This window comes from Talpa occidentalis, unplaced genomic scaffold (genome assembly GCF_014898055.3).
Source record: "Talpa occidentalis isolate TD23 unplaced genomic scaffold, MPIMG_talOcc4v2.1 talOcc4.17, whole genome shotgun sequence".
Lineage (NCBI taxonomy): Eukaryota > Metazoa > Chordata > Mammalia > Eulipotyphla > Talpidae > Talpa > Talpa occidentalis.
In genome coordinates, this window is record NW_023601754.1 from 33,616,617 (window position 1) to 33,644,502 (window position 27,886).

General features: G+C 39.2%; 1 protein-coding gene across 4 annotated transcripts in view; it reads left to right on the forward strand.

Moving 5' to 3' along the window:
• Window positions 1–27,886, forward strand: part of CDH8 (cadherin 8) — a 376,083-nt gene that overhangs the window by 4,324 nt on the left and 343,873 nt on the right. For all 4 annotated transcript variants that reach the window (XM_054697070.1, XM_054697071.1, XM_054697072.1 and 1 more), the window contains exon 2: window positions 11,804–12,254. In XM_054697070.1, the coding sequence (XP_054553045.1) occupies window positions 12,003–12,254 (252 nt within the window). In that variant the 5' untranslated portion in view covers window positions 11,804–12,002. The remainder of the gene's footprint in view (window positions 1–11,803; window positions 12,255–27,886) is intronic.

Genomic DNA, 27,886 nt, shown 5'->3' on the forward strand with positions numbered 1-27,886 from the left:
ATATGTTGTGTGTGCACACAAATGCACACACACACCTTTCTAAAAAACCTGAAAACTTCCCCAGGTAACTTAAAATAACTAACTCACTTATTGGATCATGTCTGAGATTTTTATCATGTTCTCTTTTCCTTTGCATCTTAGATTATTTGATTTGCACTCCTGGCTTCTTGGATTTGTATATAGTTTTATCTGTTTGTGGTGCTAGACTATTTCCCAGAATCTCATAAGTGTATATTTGTGAAGTAGAATAATATTGCTAGAACAGCCATCATCTGATTTAGTGGGGCTTAATTAACCAACGGATTATTTAGTTCTCATTTCATTCCCGTGGAAAATTGTGATGAGCAATATATTTCTGCTGAACTGTTGGTTCCTGCCTCTGGAACCTACTTCAGATGTAACCATGAGGAGAAAATTAGTTGAACCTGGCAACTTCAAAAGGTCAGGAAAGAAATAAGTTCAAGGGATGCCATTTAGCTGCTTCTCCCATACGTTGCCGCTAACTAAATCTCCATTGCCACTTGATGGCAAAGCACCAGGACCAATACTGTTTCTTTTTCTATCATGTCCCAGGCTTTTATTTCCTGAGTTTTAAATGTCATGTGCTAGTCCCTATCATAAATATCATCCACCTTTTTTTGCCTTCGGAAGGTGGTTTTTTTTTTCATTTTTTTGTTTTTTTTGTAAAGTTCTATTAGTAGGTGGAAATATATAGATGTGGTTTTCTGTACCTCTTTGGAAAGCATCCTGAAAGATGAACACGTTGCTTCCCTCCCCTCACTGCCAAAGACAGCAGTAGATGCTAAGCAGTTCTATGCATTAGCAGTTAGCAGCCACTCTGTCCTCTCTCCTTTAATGAGTGATTCTCAATAAAGGGGAGAGAAGAAGGCAGTCATAGCCAAAGCTCAACATTGTAAGTATCTACTCAAGTTTTTTCTACAGAAATTTTCATAAATTATCTTCAAATTTATTTTTAGACACAGCTTTTCTTAGATCTTCAATTGTTTTCATGCTCACAATGCATTTATTTTCCTCTCACAATTATTTTTAAAATGCTACGAGAGTATAAAAATAATATAATATAAATATTATTCAGCTTTGTAAAAATGACATATCTCCAAGACTAGACCTATGTTAAACATACTATAAAACTATATGCACTGCAAGCTTATATTTTAATGGAAAAAAAGCTCTAATTTAGGAATTATTGCCCGTGTAACTCAGTGTGAGTTCCTTTCTATCACCAGGAATATATATACATAAAATAATTGAGGAATAACTTCTCTCCCTTATTTGATCTTATCCCTCCTCTCTCTCTCTGTCTCTAATATATTGTGCATGTGAATAGAGCAGTTCATGTCAACATTATGTGAATTGCAAGTCTGAATGTCTTAGAAGACAGTTCTATACTCCTCTGTATTGATTTTAATCAGCAGGATACCTGGCCCTCATATATATGCACACGGAGGAAAAATATTATGTATTCCATGATAAGGCCCTTCTGCGCCTGTGTTTGTTGTTACTGTATGTTGAATATATGGCAAAGGAATATTAAACAATATTAAAGAATCTCCTTAATCTTTCCATGTAAATCATTATGTAAAAATGTTACCACACTATATTCATTTTCTATTAGCAGGAAGAACACTATTTCCCCTGGATAGTTTCTTTCTGGGTAGATTCACATAGAAAATCTGATTATTTTTTTCCTGATGTGACACAGTAACAAAATAAGGGTGGGAGTGATATAAATAGCATAAAGGGAATGCTTTTCCTTCTAGTTAAATGCAACAGCATCTCTAAAATTTGATACAAGAATTGTGGGTCATATTCTATTCTTTATCAACCTAGCTATTTTAGCTTGGCAATAGGATGCAACTTTTCTGTGTGCACATATTCTCATCTTCAAAATGAGGGTGCTCAGAAATATGGTAAAAGTCTAATTCATCCTTGTTTTGCTTAGAGTAGGGTTTCATGAAGCTATAGTAGCTGAAGTTGTTATACTTAGTTTAGATACTATATAAGCAATTTTACTGAACTATACATTGTGTGTGATATCACCATATTACTTTCATTAAATGATGCTGGCTCTCTGTCTACCCATCCATCTGTGCCTATAGTTCATGGTCACAGTATTATTTGGTGGTTTCTAAGCTATGAAATCTTTGCAACATGAAAGAATGGCAGGGAGGTGCACTTGTTAGCGCAGTTATGACACAGTATAATCTCATTGGCAGAATCTGGATTTACTGTGCTGTAATATTTGGCTGCATGTTTCAGTGTTACAGACTGTAGCCCTGGTTAGGTGATATCACTGGTTCTAGCCATTTCCACATTTCAAAGTGAGAAGAGAGAGCTTCTAATTTCTAACTATCAGCAGTCATGTAATAATTCCTTAAAATAACCAGAAAAAGGTTTTTGGATATTTTTGGAAGAAGACACCATCTGAACCCAATCTCTACCCTTCGGCGTTCCACCTGAGAAATATTTAGGTTTCCCTTCAGCCTCATCTTTGAATTAGTAGGGACTCCCCAATTGTAGGATTCTCAAGAAAGTGTACATGATGTTGGAATGCAGTGGAAATTTTCTAGAACAGAAGTACCAGGTCATGTTTTTCAATGAGTGGTTATGATTTGATTGAAAGCACATAACTTTGGTTGTAGACTAGTAATGGTTGCACTCTGCCCTGTCAGGAGAAAATAGTGACAATACCATGTCTTCAATAGAAAGGAGAGAGGGTTGCCTGGAGGGAATACGGGGGAAATGCCTTTTTGAGGCTTAATGAAACAAATATAAGTCATTTATTATATGTTAACTGGGAATGCAGGAGACTGTTTATAAAATGCCGTTTTATTTATATTCAGTATGGTTCATGTCATTAAAAAAGTTGGAAAAGATTATTTAACTTATTACCTACCTACTGGAATTATTTATTATCTATCTACAGAAAAAATACTGAAATTTCCCCCCAGTGGTGTACATGGCAAGGAATTGAAATACAGTCAGTACAAAGAAAAAGCCAAGATTCTCTTTTAAGCAGGTGAACCATTCAGTAAATAGAAACTATGATTGCTACATTGAAAAATTGTACATACCTTATCTTAATTTTTTCCCAGAGTCTTCAAGTTAGATAGTATTAGACATAGAACATCAGTTTCATCTTGTGCTGCAATGAGATAAATTCACCCAGTTCATTTATGTTACAAATAATAGAACAGTGATTCAGAACTCCTTCTGTCTGACTTCAAAGTCAGTGTTCCTAACCACTGTGCCTTGGAGTTCCCCATGACTCAGCTGTCATATGGGAATATGAAGAATAAGATGAATTCTGATTGGTTGTCATGACTGAAGACCAATATAGTTGTTTTCACTCATTAAGTCTTTGGCTATTAAATTTTGAATGGATGACCTCAAGACAGTGAAGGATGTGGCTATAAAATAGAGAAAAAAGGTTTAGATGAGAATGGAGAAATGCCTTCCTGGCACCACTATGTCTGTAATTGACAAGACAGGTGTGGGGCTTATATTCATCTTTTTGAGATGACCCCAATACAGCCTTGTCTTAATAAAGTCTACCAGAATAGATTCATTTTAACTATCTTAACATCATAAACCAAAACACGTTTTGTTACTAATGGCATGGGTCATTACTATGAGAAAGGGGTCTTCTTTTTACCTTCTTACCTAGGTTACAGGCTTAGTCACCCCATCAGAAATCTCTGTAATGGATAGAAAAGCATGGATGAAGAGCAAAATTCTGACTCCATCTTGAAAAAGGAAGAAGAGAAGCTCATGTTTATCTATTTAGTTTTGCCAAAGTTACCAGTAATTACAAAACTTAAAGAAAACTAAAGTTTCTGTAGAAAACAAATAGTTTGTCAATAACACAGAATAAAAGGTACATTTGGCAGGTATTATTGTGGGAGGCAAAACAAGCAAAAAAACCATGCTTTTGGAAAGAGAGAGGCCTGGGTGACTATATATGATCTGAGGCCAAACAAATGACCAATAAGCTTGTGGAGGCTGACGGGAGAGAGAAATAAACAGATATGTGTGTTGGAATTTGATCAGGAAATTTTGAAGGCTTTAGGAAAGGTAATTCTCTTGATTATTTATAGGGGGATGCAGGCAAATAACACCCCTCTCTGAAATCCAAATGGGATTTGCCTGTTTCGCTCTAATCATCCAGGGCTCTGCGTGTACTGGGCCACACAGTGAATCACACACCTTGTATTTCTGAAATATCACTTTGAATTCAATGTGCATTTACCTGTTTTGAAGCAGTCTGCTAATGGCTCCAAATTCAAGGTCAGAAACATTTTTAACAGAATTTCTCTGCTCCTGTGTGTCATTTTTGCTTCCATGAAATATTGTGGCCACTAAGCCCAGTGGATAATAAAAGCATAATTTCCTGTCAACCGCAATAATCTGCTGGATTGAATCCTAAAGTGTCTGTAAAAGCCCATTTTTATTTTAGACTTCACCTATTGGTGTGTGGCTCATCGTTCAGAACTTTGTTTTTTTTTTTTTAATTATTTTTTAAAGATTTATTTATACAAGTACTGGGGTGCAGGCTAGAGGCACGGGAAGGTGAGAGAATTCACCAGAGACAGGGGAGCAGAACAGGTAGGCGGACCGAAGACACTGCTGAGGGGAGCAGCGGGCGAAGCAAGAAAGGTCTGCTGCGCCATGTAGGCTGCTCCCTGGCCGGCTGGGAATCGAACCCACGCAGCAGTGGCTAAGGACAGCTTCATAGTGCTGCGCTCAACCCACCAAGCCACCAGGGAGGCCCAATCTATGTTGTTTACAAAATCAATGTTGCAATATGTATATTTTTTTCATAATGACTTAACATCTGAAAATTGACCATGTTCACCTTGAAAAAAAATGTTGGGGTCAGCAGAGCAGTATCCAAATTGTAATTAGAACTAGCTCTAAAATGTAAGCATGAATGAAAATCAGATTGCAAATATCTGGCCTAAGAGAAGATACTTCTTATGGGAGAATCCTAAAGACTTTTCTTATTTGTAAAATTCCAGAGAGGCTATAAAATATCTTCATCTCACTATCTGGGTGTAAATCAATGCAGCAGCATTATAATAAAATGGATTGCTTGGCCAGACATATACACTGTGGTTGGAAAATCTAAAAATAAAATTGATTTTTTTAGCCAAGCTTTACAACCTTGCTCAATTTCTCCTTCCTTGCATAGAGTTAAGCAGTTTGTATATGCAGCTACTATCCACAATGTTTATTATTTCTGATAACAGTGACATAACATTTGGTTGCATCTCAAGAATTTCTATAATGCTGTTCTCTGATCATCAAAGAGGGCAGTGTTAGTCCTGTCCATGGCAGAGGTGCAAGCATATAAATAGTATGTTGCCAGTGTTCGCAGCCGAATCTTATTTCTTTCCAAAGAACAGACCTCACTGAAATAAATGCCAGGTCCCACCTGCCCCGATAGCATGCATGTGCCCTGTACATATGAATGTAACTTAGCTGCACAATTGTCCCAGTGTCACATATTAAGTAGATATGAATGGGAGAGATGTATTATCACATCATGCAAAATCCCAAATACTCAAGCACTGTAGCACAGAATTTCCCGAAGGCTGATAATGTGTGTACTCCTGTAGGCACAATAAGGAGTAGTTCATGGGTGTGGCATTAAATGACAGTGGGGCTTTACACCATTGCACACTCCAACTCAGCTCAAACAGAAGGCCTGAGCTGATTGCTGAGAAGCCCCAGACTTCTCAAATTGTGGTCCTTAAGTCAGTAGCCTCTGTAGCCTCAGTATCTGGTGAGATGACTAGAAATGCAAAATAGTAACCCTACCCTGGATTTACTGGATCATCTGCCTTTTCACAAGATTCCTAGGTGATATGTGTGCATATTTATGCTTGAGCAGTTCTGAGGGTGTCCTGGAGTTGATTTTTTTTTAATTTTTATTTTTTTAAACAATATTTGCTTCCCCCCACCCCCTCAGGTTGAGTTCCCATAAAGTTTCCTTCCCCAAGGCACCCATGCACCATCACCTCAGCCCCTGTGCAACTCCCTCCCTCCCTCTGATCCCTCTCCCTCCTCCTCCCCTGCAGGATGTCTCTGGTTTATAATTGTCTGTTTTTGCTTTGTTGTGTTTGTACTGTTATTATTTTTTTTACACTGATGTCTTATTGGGTTCCCCTATATTCCTGTTATAAGTGAAACCATCCGATATTTTTTCTTTTTTCCTTCTGGCTTATTTCACTGAGCATAATTCCTTGGAGTTGATTTTTAACCAGGACTGACTGATTGTTAAATTCTCAAGAACTGCCTGAGCTTGTTCATGGTCACTATGAAAATTTGAGATTGGTTATGGTGGAAGTTGATATGTCAGGGAAATCAGAAATCAAGGATTTTTTCCTCTCAGAGAGCTGCTTGTTAAATATTTGACAGTATAGTAACCTCTTCCCTCTAACTTGCTAATCTTCCTTTTAAGCGAAGAAAGATGTGACCTCGGGGTTTGACTTTGTCTAGTTAAGTGAAAATAAATCATTTTAAATATTTATTTAAAATTTATTAAAACTTTTCCATGCTTCAGTTTGATGATCTCAAAAAGGTAATGATGAAAATGCTTATATATAACATAGGATTGTTTTGAAGAGCAGATATGAATATATGTGTGGGAATGTATAGTCCTTGATGATTTAATATTATCTAAACACTTTCTAGGTGTTCACTATTCATGGCAAATAATATTGCCTTTCCACTTCAAAATAGTTTCAAAGCTGAGCCAGCATTGACAAAGTATGAAGTGGCAGTACAAATGATTCAAGAATTTGGCACAAATTTGGGCATCCCTTAGTGTCCGAAGGGTTAAATCTCAGTGCTACCACCACTGTGGCCTGAGTTCGATCCCCAGCCAGGGAGCTGACCCACACATGGCATAGCAGATCTCTCCTGTCTCACCTGCTGCTCCCCTCAGCAGTGTTTATCAGTAGATCTGCCTGCTCTGCTCCCCACTCTGTCTCTGGTGAATCCTCTCAGCCCCACACCTCTGGCCTACACCCCAGTTCTATGCAAAAATAAAAAAAATAAATAATTTGGCAAAATTTGAGGGTGGGTTATAGGAGTGTTTCTGGAGCTAGAAGCTCTGAATTGGGGAACTTGTGAAAATGACCGGGATGGATGAAGAAAGATTTCCTTGAACTTAACCTAAGTTCTGTCTGGAATTTTACTGGATTTCTACCACTGACTGCAGAAATTTAGTCAAGTCACTCTCCCTTTCTCTGAAAAATGAGATGTTTGGACTGGAATGCGCTTCACCTCTTCCACACCCTCACCAGGGTATCATATATATTTTCATTCTTCAAGGTTGTGGAGCAAATATGTTCTTCACAGAGACCTGGCAGGAGAGGGGGAGGCCCATTTGATGTACGTTGAGTGGCCATGTCAAGGATGAATTCTGGGTTTAGAAAGAAGATGCCCTGACTGTGGAGTAGATGGTCTAGCGAGCAATGATATGAAAGCTAATACAGATTCATTCAGAGAGCCTGTATTAGTTGTTGGTCTTGTTCCATGTGTTACTTGCTTAAATGTCCTTTCATAACTCCCCCCCTCTTTGTGAGGTAGTTCCTTCTTGACATTTAAGTGACACTTCCTCCAAGAAGCCTTTTTTTTTTTTTTAAGATTTATTTATTTATTTATACAAGCACTGGGTACAGTCAGAAGCACGGGAGGGTGAGAATTCACCAGAGCCAGAGTGGGGAACAGAACAGGCAGATTGAGGAAATACACTGCTGAGGGAAGGAGCAGGCGCAGCAGGAGAGGTCTGTTGCGCCATATGGTACCCTCTCTGGTGTCCGGGGATCGAACCGGCGCTGCAGAGGCTGCGGGTAGCTTCGCAGCCCAGCGCTCAACCGCTGTGCCACCAGGGGAGGCCCAGGAAGCCTTTTTTAATGCTGCCAAGATGTGTGGCATACCCATAATGTATTCCCTTGGCCCTTCTCAGACTGTTTCACTCAGTATTTTAAGTACATATTGTTTAGTGTTCATCCATGAGACTCTCCTCTTCCTGAAGAGGTCCATCTGTTTGCCTTTCTGTCCTCAGTTCCTGACACATAGGATATATGCTCATCAAATATTGATATAAGGAGAGGAAGAGTTGTGCTAAAAAAAGTAATTTTGGAGCTAGATTCTCCATATTTAAATGATGGTATGCTTCTTAGAAGAGGTATTTCTTGGACAGGACACTGAATTATTCTTTCAGTTTTGAACGGAACATACAAGGCATAGTAAACTTTAACAGTAAGATATTAAGTTAATGGTACATTTTTTGGCCATGTGTATGTTCCTTTATTAATCTATTCTAACTCTTGAAGCTATATCTTTGTATAAAATTGTCTCTGCCTCTATTATCACATTTTACCTGATTCTGGAAAGTTCGGCATGGGGTTGCGGGGAGAGGGGGCATTGAACCATTCCATCCTGTCAGTTCATGGTTCCATTAAGGAAATATCTATTATAAGTTGAAGTTGGGGTTAAACTTCTTACCCCTGAATCATTAACAACAGGGAGTTGCCAGATATATCTGCAGAGTATTTGGTGGCAGTACACATTTGAAAAGATGTGAACTTGTACTGCTGAAACCTCTATAGTGCTATAAACCTTTCTATCAATTAAGAAGTAAATAAACAAAATAAAAACGAAGAATAACATAGCCTTCTCTCACTGTTTTGCCAAGATTATCTCTTTTAGTCATCAAAATCAACCTGTTAGGTGCGCATTCTAGTTGTTTTGTTAATGGTTGCATGATGGCAAGTGTACAATGGCAAGTGTTGGTCTTTAACTGGAATTCAAACCCCAGGCAGGCTGCCTCTAGCTTTCTGCTTCTATAGAACTCAGGCCAATAGCAAACCACATTGTTGACTTCTTGAGCATTTGGGTGTGGGCTCCTTGGAACAGGGAGTAGAACATTTGTAGAACATCAGTCCCTTTCCCTGAGACGTGTTTGGGCTAAGACAGTGAGTCAGGTATGCCTTCCAGGTATGTCATCTTCCATGGGACATGATCCCACCCTTTCCACACCAGCATCAGCCACAGCCTCCCACATACCACCTTGAAGGAAAAAAATTGAGTGTCTTTGTGTCACTCTTGTGCCCTACCCACTTTTATTGTGGAGGTTGCACAGCTTAATTCTTTGCTCTTTTGTTTGGCTTTTTTTATTAAAGTTCTCTCCAGAGCAAAGATCACAGGGACTGTGGACAGCAAGTGTCTCCCAGGTACCAACTGCTTTACATGTGTCTTATTGCTGAATCACCCTATTACTCATAAAGTAGGAGCTATTATTTTTGCAGTTTTGCAGAAGGTAAACAAAAGCTCAGAGAACTTGAGTATCTTGTCCATTAATACGGAGGCAGCAAGTAGGGTGAACTGGGATGCAAAGTCAGGCTTCTCTACCTCCATACTCTGTACAGAATATCCAAGTCCTCCCTTACTACTCTGTTCCCATCCATGTCTCAGAGAGAGTGAGATGGGTGTGCTATAAATACCATCTGAGTAAGTGGATTGACGATTCAGAAAGATTAATATTTTAGGATTTCTTATCAAAAGTGTTAAATAACAAAAAATCCAACTGAATTAACTTTAAAGATCTAATTGGATTTATTAAATGATTCATGAATTGGATAGCATCCCATCTAGCAAATAGAAAGGTGCTCTGAAAAGCTATTCAAAAAGAAGGGTGCTTGGGTCTCCCCTCGTGGCGCAGGCAGTTGAACGCTGTGCTGTGAAGCTGTCCGCAGCCTCTGCATCGCCAGTTCGATCCCGGCCGGCTGGTAAGGGTCCCACATGGCACACAGACCTCTCCTGTCTCACCCGCTGCTCCCCTCAGCAGTGTATCTCAGTCAATCTTCCTGTTCTGCTTCCCACTCTGTCTCTGGTGGGCCCTTCACCCCTCCACATCTCTGTCCTATACCCCAGTTCTTTTATACATAAACAAACAAACAAATAAATAAAATGACTTTTTGAAATTTGTATTAAATGTGAAACTTCAAGGGTTTTTGCTTTTGCCCTGGGAGGAGAGAATGTCCTAGTGGACATGTGCATGAAAGGAAGACATGATTCCCTGCATGTGCTGCAATTTTGGGACTTCGTTCTGGACTCTTTTCTTTCTCTTGGCTCTTTATTGGAAGCTGTTATCACTTCAGTTCCCAAAACAAATGCTGCCTGCAGTGGCTGCCCTGTGCATTCATCAGGGCAGAGCACTCTTGAGGTCCACAGCCCTAGTGATTGAGCTGAACCCACAGGAAGAGTGACAGTTGGGGCGATTCCACTGCCATCTTGTTAGATATGATGCTGCTGTAAGTGCAGCTGGAATTTGGGTCTGCCCCTTCTTTCTGGCTTTACAAAAGCCACCCAGGAGCCCAGCCAATGTTAATGACTTTCTAGCTTTCCCATTCTAAGCCCGAATGAAGTGTGGACCTAGAGGTGAAAGGTTCCCTACCCCATTATGAATTCCCTGAACCAAACTGTTCCCCATGGTGTCCTGAGGAATTATTTTCCCATTTAATCTAATTCAGCAAGGTTTCTCTCTGGGATCTGCAGTGAACATTATTTCTTTAAAAATAATTTTTTTGAGAGGGAAGAAACACGTTTTGTGACGCTGAAGGTAAGCAAAAAATGTATTTGACACCTCAGGTAATGGGGATTTTTTTTTTTTATTTTTTTGGCCATTGCTTTCTGAATCTCCTCAAATGAAAATTGTATTTTTACCATATATCATTCCCAAAGGAGCTTTTCATAATTTAAATCCTCTGTTCAACTGTACATTTAGAATGGGAGTCCTGACACTGTCCTGATTATAGCATACATGCTGGACATTACAGAATTTCTCTCTGGAAGCATTCTAATTTTATTCACTCATTATTAGCATCCTAGCAGAGGGTTGCATTCTGCACCCTGAACTGGGTGCTGCCTTCTGATGGATTGTGGCAGCCAAGGCAATGAAAATTGGGGGAATTTCCCTTCCCATTCTCATTTGTAAATGAAAAAAAAAAATGTTTTTCCCTTACTCTTTAAGGGCTAGTTTCTTCACATATTTCAACACAGAATGAAGTAGAACCCATCTTTAAATAGGTTAAGAGGGCCTGCCTGGTGGTACAAGGGGTTAAGCCTAGTACTGTAAAGCTGTCTGCAGACTCTGCAGCATGGGTTTGATTCCCGGCTGGCCAAGGAGCTATCCACATGGCACAGCAGACCTCTCCTGTCTTGCCCGCTGCTTCCCCCAGCAGTGTATTTCAGTCAGTCTGCCTGTTCTGCTCCTTACTCTGTCTCTGGTGAATCCTCTCACCACCCCCCCATACCTCTGGCCTGTACCCTGTTCTTGTATGCATAAATAAATAAATCTTAAAAAAAAAAGGCTTGCACATTCAAAGAGTACAAGAAGGCTGCATTGGTGTGTATCTCAAAATGCACAAAAAAACAAGAACAGCATGAGAATAGAGCTAGTGGGAGACAAGGAGAGAGAGAATGAAGGAAAGAAGACAGAAGGGAAGAGGGAAAGAAAAGGAAAATCAGAAATTCTATTACTTGAAGTAGGGAACTTAGACACAAAAATTAATAGTAACATCTAAATAAAGCTTACGAAATAAAGGGACCTGTTAACCTACTTGTTCTAATTCCTCAGATGATCCATTTTGTACACTCAAGAGTTGGGGGGATGCCTACCGTTGTTCTTTTACATGCTTTTGAAAAGCAGTGATTTTCTTTGAAAACCTGTTGCTGTGAACTTTATCTTTCTTTCTCCTCGTTTTTCCAGGAAATTTTGAGAAAAAGGAAAGCCAATGGATCACAGTCTTAGAATAACTGCTTAGAAGATGTCTATTTTCTGTGCTCTCAGCACAGGGCAGAGATGTAAGTAAATGCTCAGCACTGCATGATGAATTGGATGGCTGCAGACCGGAGGCAAAAAAAATAATTGTCTCATTTTCGTGGTGATTTGCTTAACTGGTGGGACCATGCCAGAACGGCTAGCGGAAATGCTCCTGGATCTCTGGACTCCATTAATAATATTATGGATTACTCTACCCCCTTGCATTCACATGGCTCCAATGAATCAGTCTCAAGTCTTGATGAGTGGATCCTCTTTGGAACTAAACAGTCTGAGTGAAGAACAGCGGATTTTAAACCGCTCCAAAAGAGGCTGGGTTTGGAATCAAATGTTTGTCCTGGAAGAGTTTTCTGGACCTGAACCAATTCTTGTTGGCCGGGTAAGCTGCATTTTTTTAAGACCCCAATTTCAGGATCTGTTCCTGGTCTTTAGATCTTTAACATTAGACTTGTCACACTCTTCACACTACTTAGCTATAGCTACTTTAGTGCAAATGGTTTGTCAGTCTGCTTTTGGTTTCTTTAGAGCTAAGACTAACCTAATGATAGCAGTTTAAATGGAAACAAACTGCTGTTCTAGGCTAAGCCCACTGCCCACTATTAATGATACAATACTATCTGTGTAATGCATACACAAATAAGCTTACTCTTGCCATCACACATAAGAAATCTGCATGCCACACCTTTTCTTGAGGTTATCATACTTGGAAGAGCTATGCATTTTTGCCATTTTTGAAGTCCTACCACCTCAGTTTGAAGATGGTATTTTGAAGCCATATATCGCTAACTGCATGAAGATTTTTTCTTCTTATTTTTATTGTATTTATTGTTTGAATCATTAACCTAGGACAGAGCAAGGGAAATTCTCAGAGTTGGTGCTTAACTGGGTACTGTGATCACCATGTCTTGTTAAAGGAAATTACTTCATTCATTTCATAAGGACTCAAATGTATAGATTCTAAATTTTGGTTTACTGTTTGGTGTGTGTGTGTAATTTAGTAGTATAGATTTACATTTTTTTTGTTGGAGGGTTAGACATATATTCCTTGTGTAGATGAGTCCTGTCTGCTTTCCAAAATCAAGCTGGGTTATTGAAGATTCTACACTTATTCCTCAAAGCTGTTCATAAGCTTCTGTTAATTTTTACACACACCATTATCATAGGTGGACTTCCAATTATGAGCCCTCCATCGGTTGTTATTTTTCTAATATGTCAGAATCAGATATGAATCATGCCATTATTAGTCATTTCCCAAATGCAGAGATTGAAAAGAAAAACAGGAAAGGATTACATATTGATATTCACGACTTGAGTTAAGTCTTTGTATTTCACTGGAGCTTGTGGTTATATTTCTGCTCTGCCTTACAAAGCAAATTGAGTCCACTAGAGATTGTGCTTTCTCTTTTTTAAATAGTTTTACTTGAATGAGTGAAGCCTGGATGAACAGATACCGTGAATCACTCAATGAATATTTGTTAAGCCTCCCTGTGTGCCTAGGAGTATTGGAACTATTTTAGGCATATCATAGGTTTGGAGGATGTATGGGGCCATATTAATGAACAAAACAGTGATCCTGCCTTCAAGGAACTCATATTCTGTCCACTATTGATTGTTCATTATGTGCTCAGCACTATTGTACCTGTGCTTTTCCAGCACAATCCTATTTGAATCTAACAATAACCCCACATATGTCAATATGCTTATACGTGTACCTCTATCTGTATAGACAAATATGTGTAAAACAGGTCTACACTTCCTTTTTCATAAATCCAAGATATAAAATCTCTGTGGGATATTTTGCATGCTTGATACAAATTAAGGTAGCAGAACTGACGAGGCTATTTATAGTCATAATGCATCCCATTACTGTGACTGTTCATATATCTCCCAGCAGAAATGTTAATGCGTCTGATGACAGGGTGCAGCCCCAGTCCCTGCTGAGGGTGTTACTTACCAGGCAGTGTATGCACCTTAATTCGTTTCCAAATGTGAAAACTTCTGAATTCCAAAACACAGCTGGCCCAGTGAGCTTTGAATATGGTCTTCTTGATCAGCGTTATCTTTTTTGGTAAATGTAGGAGCTGAGGCTTAGATGGATAATAAAGCCAATCAAGTTCATAGAGCAGGTAAATGCTTTGAGTTTGAATCACGTTGAGAGTTTTATGGGCCACAAGTTTACCCACTCTCCCCTTTTACAGTTTAGTAACTGGCGAGCATGTGTTTAAACTGTAATTTGCATGCAAGAGTTATCGACTATAAAATGCAAAATCCTGACGTTCCTGCTTTCTAGATATTCAGAACTTCTTTTACCAGCCCTCAGGCAAGTTGTTTTCCGATCGTATGAAATTCTGGATATACCTGCAGACATACAGAATGGATGGTTACTTTTTCATTTCTTTTAGTTAACTCAGTGCAATGGCAAATGATCAATAGCCACACATACTGCGTCCAGAAGAACTTTCCATTTTTATCTGAATAGGAAAAGTAATTAAAGTGGAGTTTGTTTTAGACTCATAGAATCTGATGATTAAAGTTAAATTTAATCTGAAATTAAAATCTCTATTCTTTAAATGAAATGATAGAGTGAGAAGCATATGGTCAAGCATTCTGTATCCTCTGCTGACTTAGTAATACTCAGAAAACTCATGCTTCTTTGAATGACAGAAATGTTGCTGGTGAATCCTAGGATTTTGAAATGGCTCAGCTTCTCCTTAATCTTTGTGAATTGGCTCTTTGCCTGTTCTCTACCATGGCCAATTCCCAAACAATTATTAAATCAGGGTTAAACTTATTCTCTAAAGAATTTTTCTGCCTACATTTCCAATTATATGGATTTCCCCTTTGAAAAAATTGTTCCTGAATCATTACAGTTCAGCTTTTGAGGGTCTTGGGTTGCAGCAAAGCCAAAAATACATTTCAGGTGACTGCTTCATATTATGAGTCAGGCTGAGTGTGGGGATGATCTGTATCAGGGTGCCCACCGGTGCTTTACAATGTTTTATCTCTGTGCACACTCTTCCACATCTGACTCTAAAACACTTCATTGCTGAGCTTCTCTCCAGGAACTGGCTGAGAAGCATTAGTTACTGATGAGCTTACCTGCTCTTTAAAAGGCCCTCCTGCGACTCGCCATGGCGGGGGCCTGGGGTTTGGCAGACTGAGTTCAAGCTCAAGGGCAAAGCTAGTTTTTGAGTGATTGGCTCTTTAGAGCTTCACATACACCCTTCCATCATCCATTGTCTGTTTTTACTACTTTGGTAGGCAGCTGGGTGCAGAGAAAAAACTAAGACTGCAAATAAGAGTGTGTAAAAGAATATAGGCATAGTGTCTGGCACATAGTAATTGTAGTCATAATTGTATTTGTGTGTGTGTTTGTATGGTTGGAGAGGAATACTGATCTACTAGTGACACTACAAAGCGAGTATAAGATGTTGGATGTTTACTTAGCCCAAGTTGCTTAAGGTAGAGGTGACATTTCAATGTGTCTGGAAGGGGCCTTATCACTTAGCCTGGTGTTCTGAGGTGGAGTGGGAAGTTATGTGCCTCAGTTGCACAGAAGACCATGTGGAACAACATGGAATTGGGTAAAATGATTCAGGGCCCCTTTGGGGAGAAGAAACATAAGTCTGTGTATTTCCTGTTGAATTAACATTAATTTGAGGGTCATAGTCTTAGAGACTCCTTCTCTGCACCATGCTGTCTAATATATAACTGTTGCTTCTTCAATATTTCAAATCCTTTTACTCTGATCAGTTTTTTCTGCTTCCCAATGCTCATTGTCTAATATACTCTATCTTGTTCATGATTTTTCTCTACTGGAGTGCAAATTCAACCAAGAGAAGGATTCTTATCTCCTTTGTCCTTTAGTGTATATCCCCAGAACCTTGAGTATGGTCCCTAAAAGGGCAGTATTAAAAATAGGAAACTTCTTACTAAATATTTTGCATGAAAAAATAAACTCAAATTTCGCCTAGATAATAAAGGGATTTATAAAAGCAATATGAACCCAATCGAATTGAATACAAGTGGCATTTTTCAATAAAAGTGGGCAATATCTTGATGTCGTGTTTTCTCTTTTACTTTGGCATTTTAGAGACCAGCTGGATATTTTAAGCACTGTTTTTGTATACTGATTTTGAAAGTCTTTCTTTGAGACAGTGATACTGATAGTGGACAAGTTAACATGTTAAAATAGTTCTTTTTTGAGGAGACTGTGGGATCTCCTCCTGGAGGTTCCTTACCTGCCTCAAACCATGCAGGGTGGTGACTCTATTCAATCCATCTGCAAATGTTTGTGCTTATGGCACAAAGTAGACGTTGAAACCTTCTTTCTGAATTTCTGAAAAACAGATTGCAGCCAAACAGACTCCATTCCTGCCTCCAGTTCTCCGTGGAACAAGGTTGTTCAGAGCCGGTTTGTAAAAACGTAGTGAGTGTGCTGCATCACTTAGACTCTCCAGCATTAACTTTCTTTGGCAGTTCTGGCAGAATAAGATGGTGCATGGGACCCTCTCCGGTATACTAAGTTGTTCTAGCCTTAAAAGAGAAAGAGAAACTCACGATGACTTTCATGAATCTTGTAACTGTGTCAAAAAAAATTCATCTTTGTGGAATAATGCATGCAGACTCTTTAAGGAGGGCCTCTTGATCTCATCATCAGAGACCTTCTCTAGATGTCAGGAGAGTGGGTGAACAAGTCATTCCACAATATTGATTGAGCACCTACTATCTGCTAAGCATTCTGTTTCCAGGGGGTTCTCATCTCTGAGCAAACATTCATGCCCTCTGTCATGGAACGAACGGACTACTAGGGGGAGACAGATATTAAATAAACACACGGACAGATGTCTTGGTAACACGGAAAACTGTGTTCTAAAGTGAAGGGATATGGTTTTATGTGAGCTTCCACAGAGGACCTGGCCTATTCTGTGGGATGTGGAATCCTCCCATGGAAATAACCTGAGAGCTGAGATGCCATAATCTGGTGAAGCAGAGTGAGGGCAGCGTTTCCGATCAGGAGAATGCACGTGTGAGGTTATTTGAGGAGCTGAGAGGGTCAGATCAGAGAAGACAGAGGACCAGGGTGGGATCTTTTGAATCACAGTGGAAAGATAAGCAAGGATTTCTTGGAGATCTGGCTTCTTTCTTTTTCATCTCTGCTGTGGGGTAGCTGGAAGAGAAAGTCACCCACCCTCACTTATAGTGGTAGAATGAATTGCAGAATTATATTTAAGGTACAAATCCCTGTGGAGTAGAAAAAAAGAAAGCATATTCAAAAACAGTATGTGTTGCATCCATCAGGTTTTTGACCCAAGATCTTTTCGCTCTTGTTCTTTCCATCTGTGATCTGCAATTTGTGGTCCCGGTGGACAGAGATCTATCCTGAAGCCTCGCCCTTGTATAAACTCCGCTGTGCTCCTTCCTCTTTTTTCCCCTCCTACCTGGGCTTCCGAGCCGTTCCTTATTTGGATATAACTCTCTTGCTGGTGATGCCACATCTATTTATAATTCCCTCCCTCCAAGGCACTGACTCATTTTCTCTCTTTAAATTTGACCTTCTAACCTTCTCCCTTCTCTGTAACTTGGAAATCGTTTGGGTGGTGTTTAGTATGAAGGACACGGGATGCCAAATAATTACACTATATTACAGTTTACGATGTCAGCGGCCGGTGAGAAAATTGCACTTGACATGCCATTATTTTTGTTGGCCGCTTGCATGTTAAGAGCACTGGGCTACGCAGCCACAGCCAAATTGTATCTTCGGCCTTGTGAGAACAATTCTCTGTCAGTTCCGTGAAGCTTCTGCCTACTCAGACAGAGCCTTGTGCACCAATAATTTGGCAGGAATGCAAGTCAGCATTGCATGTCTCAATCTGGCCAAACAGGGAAAGTTGTCTGTCTCATACCCACTGTCTGGACTTAGAAATAATAGGAATTCCAGAGCTATTGGAACTCTTTTGATGTTGATATAAAGAATGGAATAGTATTAGTCAGCAAATTAGCAGAAACTCTAAACACACACAAACACACACAAACGTGTAGTGCGTTAGCTGAATTTGTATCTGGATAATATCCTAAATCATCCCCTAATCCATTCTTTCTGTAGCTCCACATCCTGTTCACCTCATTCCTTACCTAGTGATAAGGTGTGGATAATCTCTGCTTATCACTGTAAATGCCCTGAAAAATAAATTCAATTAGACTATTTGCAAGAAATATCCTGCATATATTGTCAGTCTTCTTAGAGTCACTTCATTGAGGCAGATATTTTTCTCTTTTGAATTACGATGATAGTAGTCATGTATTTTATGGGCAAAAAGTCAGATTATGTAACCGTGTTTTATGAATAAGTGGCAACAAAGTAGTCACATGAAAACAAAAGCAAACAGAATTGATTGCTATAACAAAGATGAAGCCAAAACTCAGACAAGAATTGAACAAATATAAATGTTACACAACTGGAAAATGATTCATTGCACAGTCACATAATAGAATAGTGTGAATCATTAAAAAATATTAAATTCCTGCTATGAGTGAATCTAGAAAACCTAAATAAGAATAACTATGAGAAAGAAAAAATCAAAATCAACAAACAACTATAAACCAGAGACACACTATGGGAGGGGGCAGGAAAAGGAGGGATTGGGGTCAAAATAAGGGGGGTGCAATTGTACGGGGAATATAAAAATAAAAAAAATTAAAAATATTTAATTCCTTATAACAAGGGAACTTGATTGCAAGAGAATAAATAACAGAAGCAAGATTTCAAAAATATATGGAAGATACGTAAAAAATCAAGCATGATATAAATAGACTACCTGATACCTATCTGTTAAAAATGTGCTCATTAAGTATATATAAATATATATTTTCAAACATTTAGAAAAATTAGGACCCTTTTGTACCCATAACTCTGATCATCCATATCCAGTAATTTTCAACATTCTGCAGCTATTTCCCCCAATTCCTTCTCTACCATGTCACATGCAATGCCAGTATACTTGATTTTAGAAATTAATATGGGGAAAGTCCTAATTTTATCTATAATGACTGCCCACTGATTTTTATATAAAGATTTGGCCAATTGAAAACAGAAGAAGGTAATAAAAATCCCAAATGTATGATTTTGTTTAATGAATAAACGATATTCATATAACCCACATTAAAAGAAAAAATGAGTTAATAACTACCACAAATCAGTAATGGAAAATCTATGAGGAAATATCTTAATATATTAAAACTTTCCTTCACCTGTGGGTAAAGGAAATACTGTTTTTTTTCCCTTCATAATCATCGATGATGTATTATTACTATATTATAAAGTGCGAGAAAAATAAATGACCATGTTATATTTTTTAATTTTCTTAAAATCAGTGCCCTCTTTTCATAGCAAATATTTAGGGAACATTAGTTAACATGTCACTCATTTGGTAAATTGAATCTCATTAAAGTAAAACAACTGGGCCTCCCTGGTAGTGCAAGGTGTTAAGACGCAGTACTGTGAGGCTATCGGCAGCCACTGCAGCATGAGTTCGATCCCTGGCCAGGGAGCTACCCACATGGTGCAGCAGACTTCTCCTGACTCACCCGCTGCTCCCCTCAGTAGTGTGTTTCAGTAGATCTGCCTGTTCTGGTCCTCACTCTGTCTCTGATGAATCCTATCACCCCCATACCTCTGGCTTGGACCCCAGTTCTTGTATGCATAAATAAATAAATCTTTTTTAAAAAATAAAGCAATTAAACTTCTAAGTTAACACTTGGAGGGTCAATATCATCAATGAATGAATGAATCTGCTATTGATAAATTTATTAATTATTTTTATGAACTATGAAAAGAGAATGAATAGCAGTACCCTTGCTATATTGCTAAATGCCTCTTCAGTTACTTTCCCTACCATGAGATTGACCAAATTCTAACTTGAAATGAAAATTTTGTATTTGGTTTTGAAATGGGAAACTCTCTTTGGAGTCTTCAAATTATACAGTCAGCCTGCATGTGGTTTGTAACCTTTCAATAAATGAGAAGAACCTAGAAAAGTTATTTAAGGAATTAAGTAATTCAAGAAAGCAGTGCAACATTTACAGAGTTCCATTTAGCCTGGCTACACCTGTTGTCTGTGTAAAAGTTTCTTAATATTTCAGCATTTCCATCTGTACATATTATTTATACTTCACCTAAATTCACCCCCTACCCATGCATATTCACATGCGCACACATGCACAACTTGGCATAATTTGTTCATGTATGTCCCTGTCCCTAGCTAAGGCTGATTTTTTTTTTTTTTAATAAAGACAGTCTTGTCAACATTCAAAGCTCTGGCTATTCAGTAAATATTCAGGTATATTTTCTCACTCGCACTGCCCACCTCCCCTCACATTTCAATGCATTTAGGAAGCCTTTCAAATCTTCTATCTGGGAGGAGAAAAATCATATGCTACATTCTTAGAACTCAAAGTGAAGGTCTGCAGACCGACCAGCACAAAGCAGTGACAGCATCACTTGGGAGCTATAGTTAAAAAGGCAGAATTTCACCTCCCTGTATCACCTGAATTACTGTATCTTGCCACCTGTATCTCCTGAATTTCTGAACCAGACTCTGCATTTTACCAATATCTCTAGTTAATTCTTGTGCACGTTCAAGTATTAAAGAGAAACATCTTTTAAGAAGTCAGAAATCAAACTCAAGATAGTCCAAGTCAGGCCTTTTGCTGTCTGTATCTAGTTTGGGTAAATTTTGAATACTGCTCTATTAAAGAGAAGGGTCAGGGAAGCTGATGTTTGGAAGAATCCAGGACAAAATTTTGAGTAGAGGTTGCTGCTTATCTCACTTGAACCTCATTGCAGTATGTGTTGGATACATGTGTTGCAACATCAGTTTACAGATGGGACTCTTTCATTTTTTTTATTTGTAATTATTTTTGCGTAGAAGTGGCGTAGGCCAGAAGTATGGGGGTGAAAGGATTCACCAGAGATGGAGTGGGTATCAGAATAGGTAGATCTACTGAAATACACTACTGAGGGGAGCAGTGGGAGAGACAGGAGAGGTCGGCTGGGGATCAAACTCAGGCCATAGAGGTGATAGCCCTGAGACTTAACCCTTAGGCCACCAGGGAGGCCCCTAGGTGGGACTTTTTTATACAGCAGGTGATGGTGGAGACAACCATGTGTGGACCACCCCAAACTCAATTAGTTAAGGGCAACAGTTCCCTGCTCAGACTTAAGGACTTTTTTTTTTTTTTTTGCATGGTATTTACCACAGTGCGGCAGATGTGTTCTGAAATCTGAAGAATATCAAATGTCACTGGTCTTCCACAGGAGACAACAGCAGAATCCAAATGAGCCTTATAAGAAAGGCTGAGGAATATAGGGAGAGCAGCAGGGAATAAAATACTAAATGCATATTTCTATTTCTCTGTAGTCCTAAAAAAATGCCCAGCTGTGTTCCATAAATCTTTTGTGCTGTGAATATATGGGGCAGATGTGAAAATGAATAACATTGGTCAGGAACATTAAAATGGAGGAGAAAAATGGTTTTAAGTAACCAGAAATAAACTGGTAATAGCTAGTAAGCGATTACTGTATGGTAGACACTTTATAACTTTGTTCAGTTCTCCCTGCAATCTCCTGGTGAGGATACTGTTGTCTCCATTGCTAGATCTGGTAAGAATACCTGGAGAGGAGAGAGATTTCAGGGGTTTCAGGTTAAGCGAATTAAGTGATGAAGCCATAAGTCAAATCCTGGCCTGTCATTTGCAGAGTGTGTTCGTGTAACCATGGCAACACTTGATCTCCTTTGTACCCCACGTGGGAGATGTTCAGTGAGTGAGACAGCCACCCCACTTTGCTGATGAGAAAAGTGAGACTCACCAAAGTAAATCATAGGATGGTTGTTAGAACTAGAATATGAATGTTTTACTAAGCCGCCACCAGAAGATAGAGATGCCTATTAATTGCAAAGCTGCTATAGTTAATCCTTGAACAGCAGGGACTTGAACTTGGTGAATCCATTTATGTGCAGATTTTCTTGTAAATAGACAATATAAACATGTTATCGATAAATACAGTACTGTAAATGTATTTTTTTCTTCCCCATGATTTTTTAGTGATAATTTCTTTGGCTTAGTTTACTGTAAACATGCAATACATAATATAGATAGCATACAGAATATGTGTTAATCACTTGTTTATGTTACAAGCAAGGCTTCCTGTCAATAGCAGGCTCTTAGCAGTTAAGTTTTGGGATAGTCAAGAGTTAGACTCAGATTTTTGGCTGCATGGGGTCAATACACCCATTTCTTTGCACGCATCTCTATATATTTTGCTAGTAAGGACTACGTGGACATAAACTCCCTGAGTGAAGAAAAATGTCCTTGAGATTTAAATCACATGGTGGGTGTTTTATTTCCTTTATGGGGAAATGTGTATGTCTGGTACCACATACAAAGTGATTTGCAGGTTATTCTCCAAATACAGGAGCTGGCATGGTATCTAACTTTTTTTTGCTTTCTCATTTTAAAATATACATAGAAAGTGATTGTGCCCATGAAGTAAGAGAAAAATGATGTAGCAGAAGGAATTGATCACTGCAGCTATCAAGCTAGGTCCTTTAAATGTATGTACAGACATTATTATCTCTACTTTGCAGATAAGAAAATCGAGATGTGTGGACTTAAGTAAATTCTCATTGGTCCAGTGACATGGTTTTAGCTTTTTTCAGAGGTGGGCAGTGTTTCTAACTATTCCAAGTTTGGAGCATTTGGTTAGAGAGTTTGTTGGAAATTTTCACCAGGGCTGGCCAATTCTGTGGGTTGCTTTTAAATGGAGAATCACCAAAACAGCAGAAAGGAGAGTGGGATAGTTGAGTGGAATGAAAAAGGAAATCCTGTACACAGACAGGAGCTAAAAGAAGACAAAAAGCTTGTACCCTCCCGTTGCTTGAACTAATTGTGTTAATGCTGAATAATTTAGTAACAATTCCCTGTGCTCTTGGAAACTGAGCTGGTGGACAATATTATAGCGGCTCCAGAGGTGGGATCTATAATTTACTTAGCTCTCTGCAGTGACTTCCCTGATGCCTCTTACAACTCAAAGAGTCTTTCTCCAAATGGATTTGCGCTTCTCTGTTTCACTTCTTTACTCCCAGACCCTGTCATGGTGACCTTCCCCTGGAGGCATTTGGTCATGTCCTTTGCTACTGGAATACTTTGGACACTGAGGAGAGTACCCCCTCGTGCTTTTAGCAGGCTCACTGAGGGAAAGTAATTTGGTAAAAGAACAAACATGGCTATTAAAAATGACCAAATCCTGTAACTCCTCGAAGCAATCAGACTCTCTAGCCACTCAAAGGCTTTATATAGAATGTGGCAGGGTTATTTATAGTGGAGTTTGCTTTGCTTTGATTTTTATGTGCTTCTGGGAACTGAAGAGTATAAATGAATTTCTCATTGCAGTTTGCCTTTTGTCATCCTCACGCGTGTGCGTATGACTGTGTGTGTGTGCGCGCGCGCACGTGCGTGTGTCCTATTATTTTTCTCTTAGAGGAGTGTTGCTTTGACAGAGCTCATCCTCTGATTATGTCCCTGGCTTTGCAGGAACATTTATAATCAGCCTGTGAGGTGTTTTCAGAAATCATTAGACATTTGCCATGGCTGTTCCTATTGATCACAGCCACTGTTTTCTCCCTTCCTTGCTTCTGCTTTTCTGCCATTAGACTTACACTCTAGGTCTTAGATTTTTTTGTGGCCAAAACCAAATTCCACATCCCAACAAGACTATAAGGAATGCATTCCAAGGTTCCCAGCTTTGTCTCCATCGTACACGTTGGCAAAAAGACACAAGTGAAATACCAAACAATAAGCACAGAGATTTACCTCCTACCCATTCCCTGCCTCTCCATTCCTGGAACAAACTAATACACATAAACAGAACGAGATGATGATACAGTCCAAAGAAACACAAAGATAGGGCTATTGGGCCAAGCAGCAGATAGAGAATAAGGCAGAAATCCTAAATAGGGAGAGCAAATCAGGAACAAATCATACACGTAAGAAAGGAACCTAGACCCAGAAACCACAGAGAAAGTGAGACTTTCACAGGACTACAGATTTCAAGAAACATTGTGGAGGACAGAGAGGAGGACGGGATGTTGAGGGGGGCGATGCACAAAGAAAAGTCATATGGAGTGGATTTTGGGTCCACTGAGTGATTTTCATTAGGTCCAGACAAATTTCTTTTTAGCCCCTGACAGATGGGCTTATGTATACCTTCATGGTATTTCTGATCTTGCACGCCTGCTTTTTTTTGAAAAGGAATAATACATTTTGATACTGACACATACCACTTGCTTTATAACTGAGGCTGGCAGGGCAGGGCAAGAAGTCAGAGAGATCTGAATGAACCAAAAAACATGATAATCTTTCTTCTACACTTTTCCAGAGACATACTTTTGGCTTTTAGAGTTATATCCTTTCTAGCAGTTGGTGCTAGAAATCAAATCATGGCCATTTGGCCTCAAATTACATATGGAACATAATAATTTAATAACAAGTCTAAGTGAAATCATCACAGTTCATACTTAAAGACCACAGCTCTGAGGTTATAGAAGAAGTGGGGAAGTGAAGAAGGATTATGGTAAGTCCTTGAAACATTTGCATGGTCTCCCTAGAATTACAAAATGGGTATTTGACACTTGGAAGAAAAACATTTTTTATTAGAATTTATATTTCTAGTATAGAAACAATTCATGTGACTAATTTCAAATAATTTAAAATACCCCTAAAGAAGACCGAAGTTAACTTGCTATCTTACAAATCTCTTTGAATAAATACTTGTTTTCATAGCTTAAAAATGTATATCGGGCCTCCCCTGGTGGTGCAGGCGGTTGAACGCAGTGATGTAAAGCTGTCTGCAGCCTCTGCAGCGCTGATTCGATCCCAGCCGGCCAGCGAGGGTCCACTGGGCGCAGCAGACCTCTCCTGTCGCACCCGCTGCTTCCCTCAGCAGTGTATTTCATCAGTCTGCCTGTTCTGTTCCCTGCTCTATCTCTGGTGAATCCTCTCACCCTCCCATGCATCTGGCCTGTACCCCAATTCTTGTATAAATAAATAAATCTTTAGAAAAATAAATAAAAATTTATATTGGCAGGCCTCCCTGGTGGTACAAGGAGTTAAGACGCAGTGCTATGAGGCTATTCACAGCCACTATAGCACCAGTTTGATCCCTGGCCAGGGAGGTGAACTATATGGTGCAGCAGACCTCTCCTGTCTCACCTGCTGCTCCCCTCAGTGGTGTATTTCAGTCAATTTACCTGTTCTATTCCCCATTCCTCTCACCCCCCACACCTCTGACCTGTACCCCAGTTCTTGTATGCATAAATAAATATTTAAAAAATGTATATTGGCAAGGTAAAAGTGGAAGAATAGGTATAGCTGAAAATATATGTTTAGATTTTTTGTCAAGACAACAAGGCCTAGCCAAGGTTCTTTGTGCATCACTCAGCTTTGAAGAAGGTGGAGTTTTCCCCTGTGTTAAGTCCTCTCCACTAGGAAATATGTTGAGATTGCATTTGCAGTTCAAGTTTGTTCTATAGTACAGACCTCTTAAGACATGAACTCCTAAATCTTGCAGCGTGCCTCCATTGCAAGGTAGGAAAGGTCTGGATGAGATTGCCTTTTAAGTACATCATCCAGTCATGTTCTGTATGGTCTCTTATAAATCCAGGACTCTGATATTTCTACTTAACTGGAAAATACAGATGAGAAAGTTGGGTTAATAACCATCATCCTCCCAGATGGCATTTTTGAATGAGACTTTCAAAATCCTGTATTGTTTTGTGACCTCTCAACTTCATATTATCCAAGACTGCATTCCTTAATACAGTTTAGCACCCCAAGTTTGGGGCATGCTTCACCCATGCCAGGAAACCATAAATGCAAGAATGTTGGACAATATTTTTGTTATGTTTGAGGTAGTCCTTTGCAGTCAAATTTTTCTGTAGGAATACTCACTGGGCTTCAATTTGGGTGGAAGACAGAATAGTTCTGTGACTTGGTAGTGCAAACCCTGGGATACAGTTTCATCCACTGACCTGGCAGAGAAGCTTTGTGACATTTACAAAGGAACTCAGTTTGCCTGGGAACTGTTCCCGGAGATGTGCTAGGGAAGTCAAAATCTGTATCTGAAGTCTCCTCTCTCCTGAGAGAACTTTGGAGGCGGCTGAAGAAAGGATGCCTACTTTGGAATCAGACTTCGAAGAATCTTTGCAAATGCAAAATCCTCTAGTGCTGCTACTCTGTAAGCTGCACCAGATTCTGACTTTTTCTTTTAAATTTTATAGAAGTGTCAGTTCAAGGGAAACTTTTCTAGTCCATCCACTAAGGGGTTAAGTTTTTGTTCTTCCTTTTCTGAAACTAAGCATTAATGCAACTGAATGGAGATTTTCAATTTGACCTTCCTTCTTCTTAAAGGACTGTTATTTTCTACTTTACAATTTATTATTGAAGGTATATATCTTCCTTGACTTATAATGAAGCTATGTCCTGATAAACCCATCATAAGTTAAAACTACTGTTAAATAAAAAATGCATTTAATCCACCTAATCTAACACATTATCATGGTTTAGTCTAGTCCACCTTAAATGTGCTGAGAATGCCTACAGTTAGACAAAATCATCTAACACAAAGCTATTTCATTAGAAAGTGTTGACTATCTAATGGAATATATTGAGTAGATGGTGTGACTGACTGGAAGCTGCAATTTTCTGTTGCTGCCAGCATTATGAAAAAGTATTGTACCCCATCCTGCTGTCGTTGGACTAGATCACAAGTGAGATTTGAGGCAGTATGATTTCTACTTAATGGGTGTGGTGTTTGTATCAAGTTGAAAAATCTTCAGTTGAACCATTGTAAACCCGGAACCATCTGAGTATTGTTTCACTTCAGCTGTATTCTTTATGCCCCATTGGTGTGGATTTTGCAACTCCAAGAGAGATAAGCACCCACATGGACACAGAGACACACATATCACCCCAAATCAGGAATGATGCTTACCACAAATTTCTGAAAACATTAGCAGGTTTCCATCACAACTTCTATCTTTCTTGTTCAAACCACAGCAGCTAGCCTGTTTTTCTCCTGATTTATTTCCCAAGTTGGATTATTTAAACTGGGTACCATACCCTGCAGTGTCTCATTAACCTCTGCTGGTAGAAAGTGCAGGGATGTTTCTTATTAAATGAGAAACATGGAACCTGGATAACTTGTGATATGCAGACACTCTGTTCTGGGGTTAGGAAAAGCTGGACTTCCAATCCTGTCCTTACAGTCACTCACTACAGCTTGTGACCTTCTGTATCATCTAATCTTGTTGAGCCTCAGTTTCCTTATTTAGAAGATTGACTTCCAAGATTTTGTTTTTTCTTCTAGAGACTCCCTGAGCAACCAAGGTGATATTTTAGTTTCCCTTAGTAGCAGCAAAATACCATGTTAGTTGTTGCTATTTAAAGCAGTCCATCCACACCTCGGACTAGCTTGTCATTTCTTTTTTTTTTTTTTAAGATTTATTTATTTATGCATACAAGAGCTGGGGTACAGGCCATAGATGGCGGGGGGAGAGGATTCACCAGAGACAGAGTTGAGAGCAGAATAGGAGGATTGACTGAAATACACTGCTGAAGGGAGCAACGGCGAGACAGGAGAGGTCTGCTGTGCCATGCGGGTAGCTCCCTGGCTGGGGATCTAACTTGTGCTGCAATGGCTGTCGATAGCTTCATAGGTTGTGTCTTAACCTCTTGTGCCACCAGAGAGGCCCTAGTTTGTCATTTCTTAATGCTTTTTCTTGTTGCCATTACCTGGACATTAAGTCCTGTCATTCTATGGCCACAGGTTACTCATTTGTAAAATAAGGGGGGCATCTTCAGTACTCTATGGTGCCCTTTGAAATGCAACATTCTGTTTCTCCATAATTGTGAGACATCTAAACTGTTAAACACTGAGCTTGAAGAAGGAATACA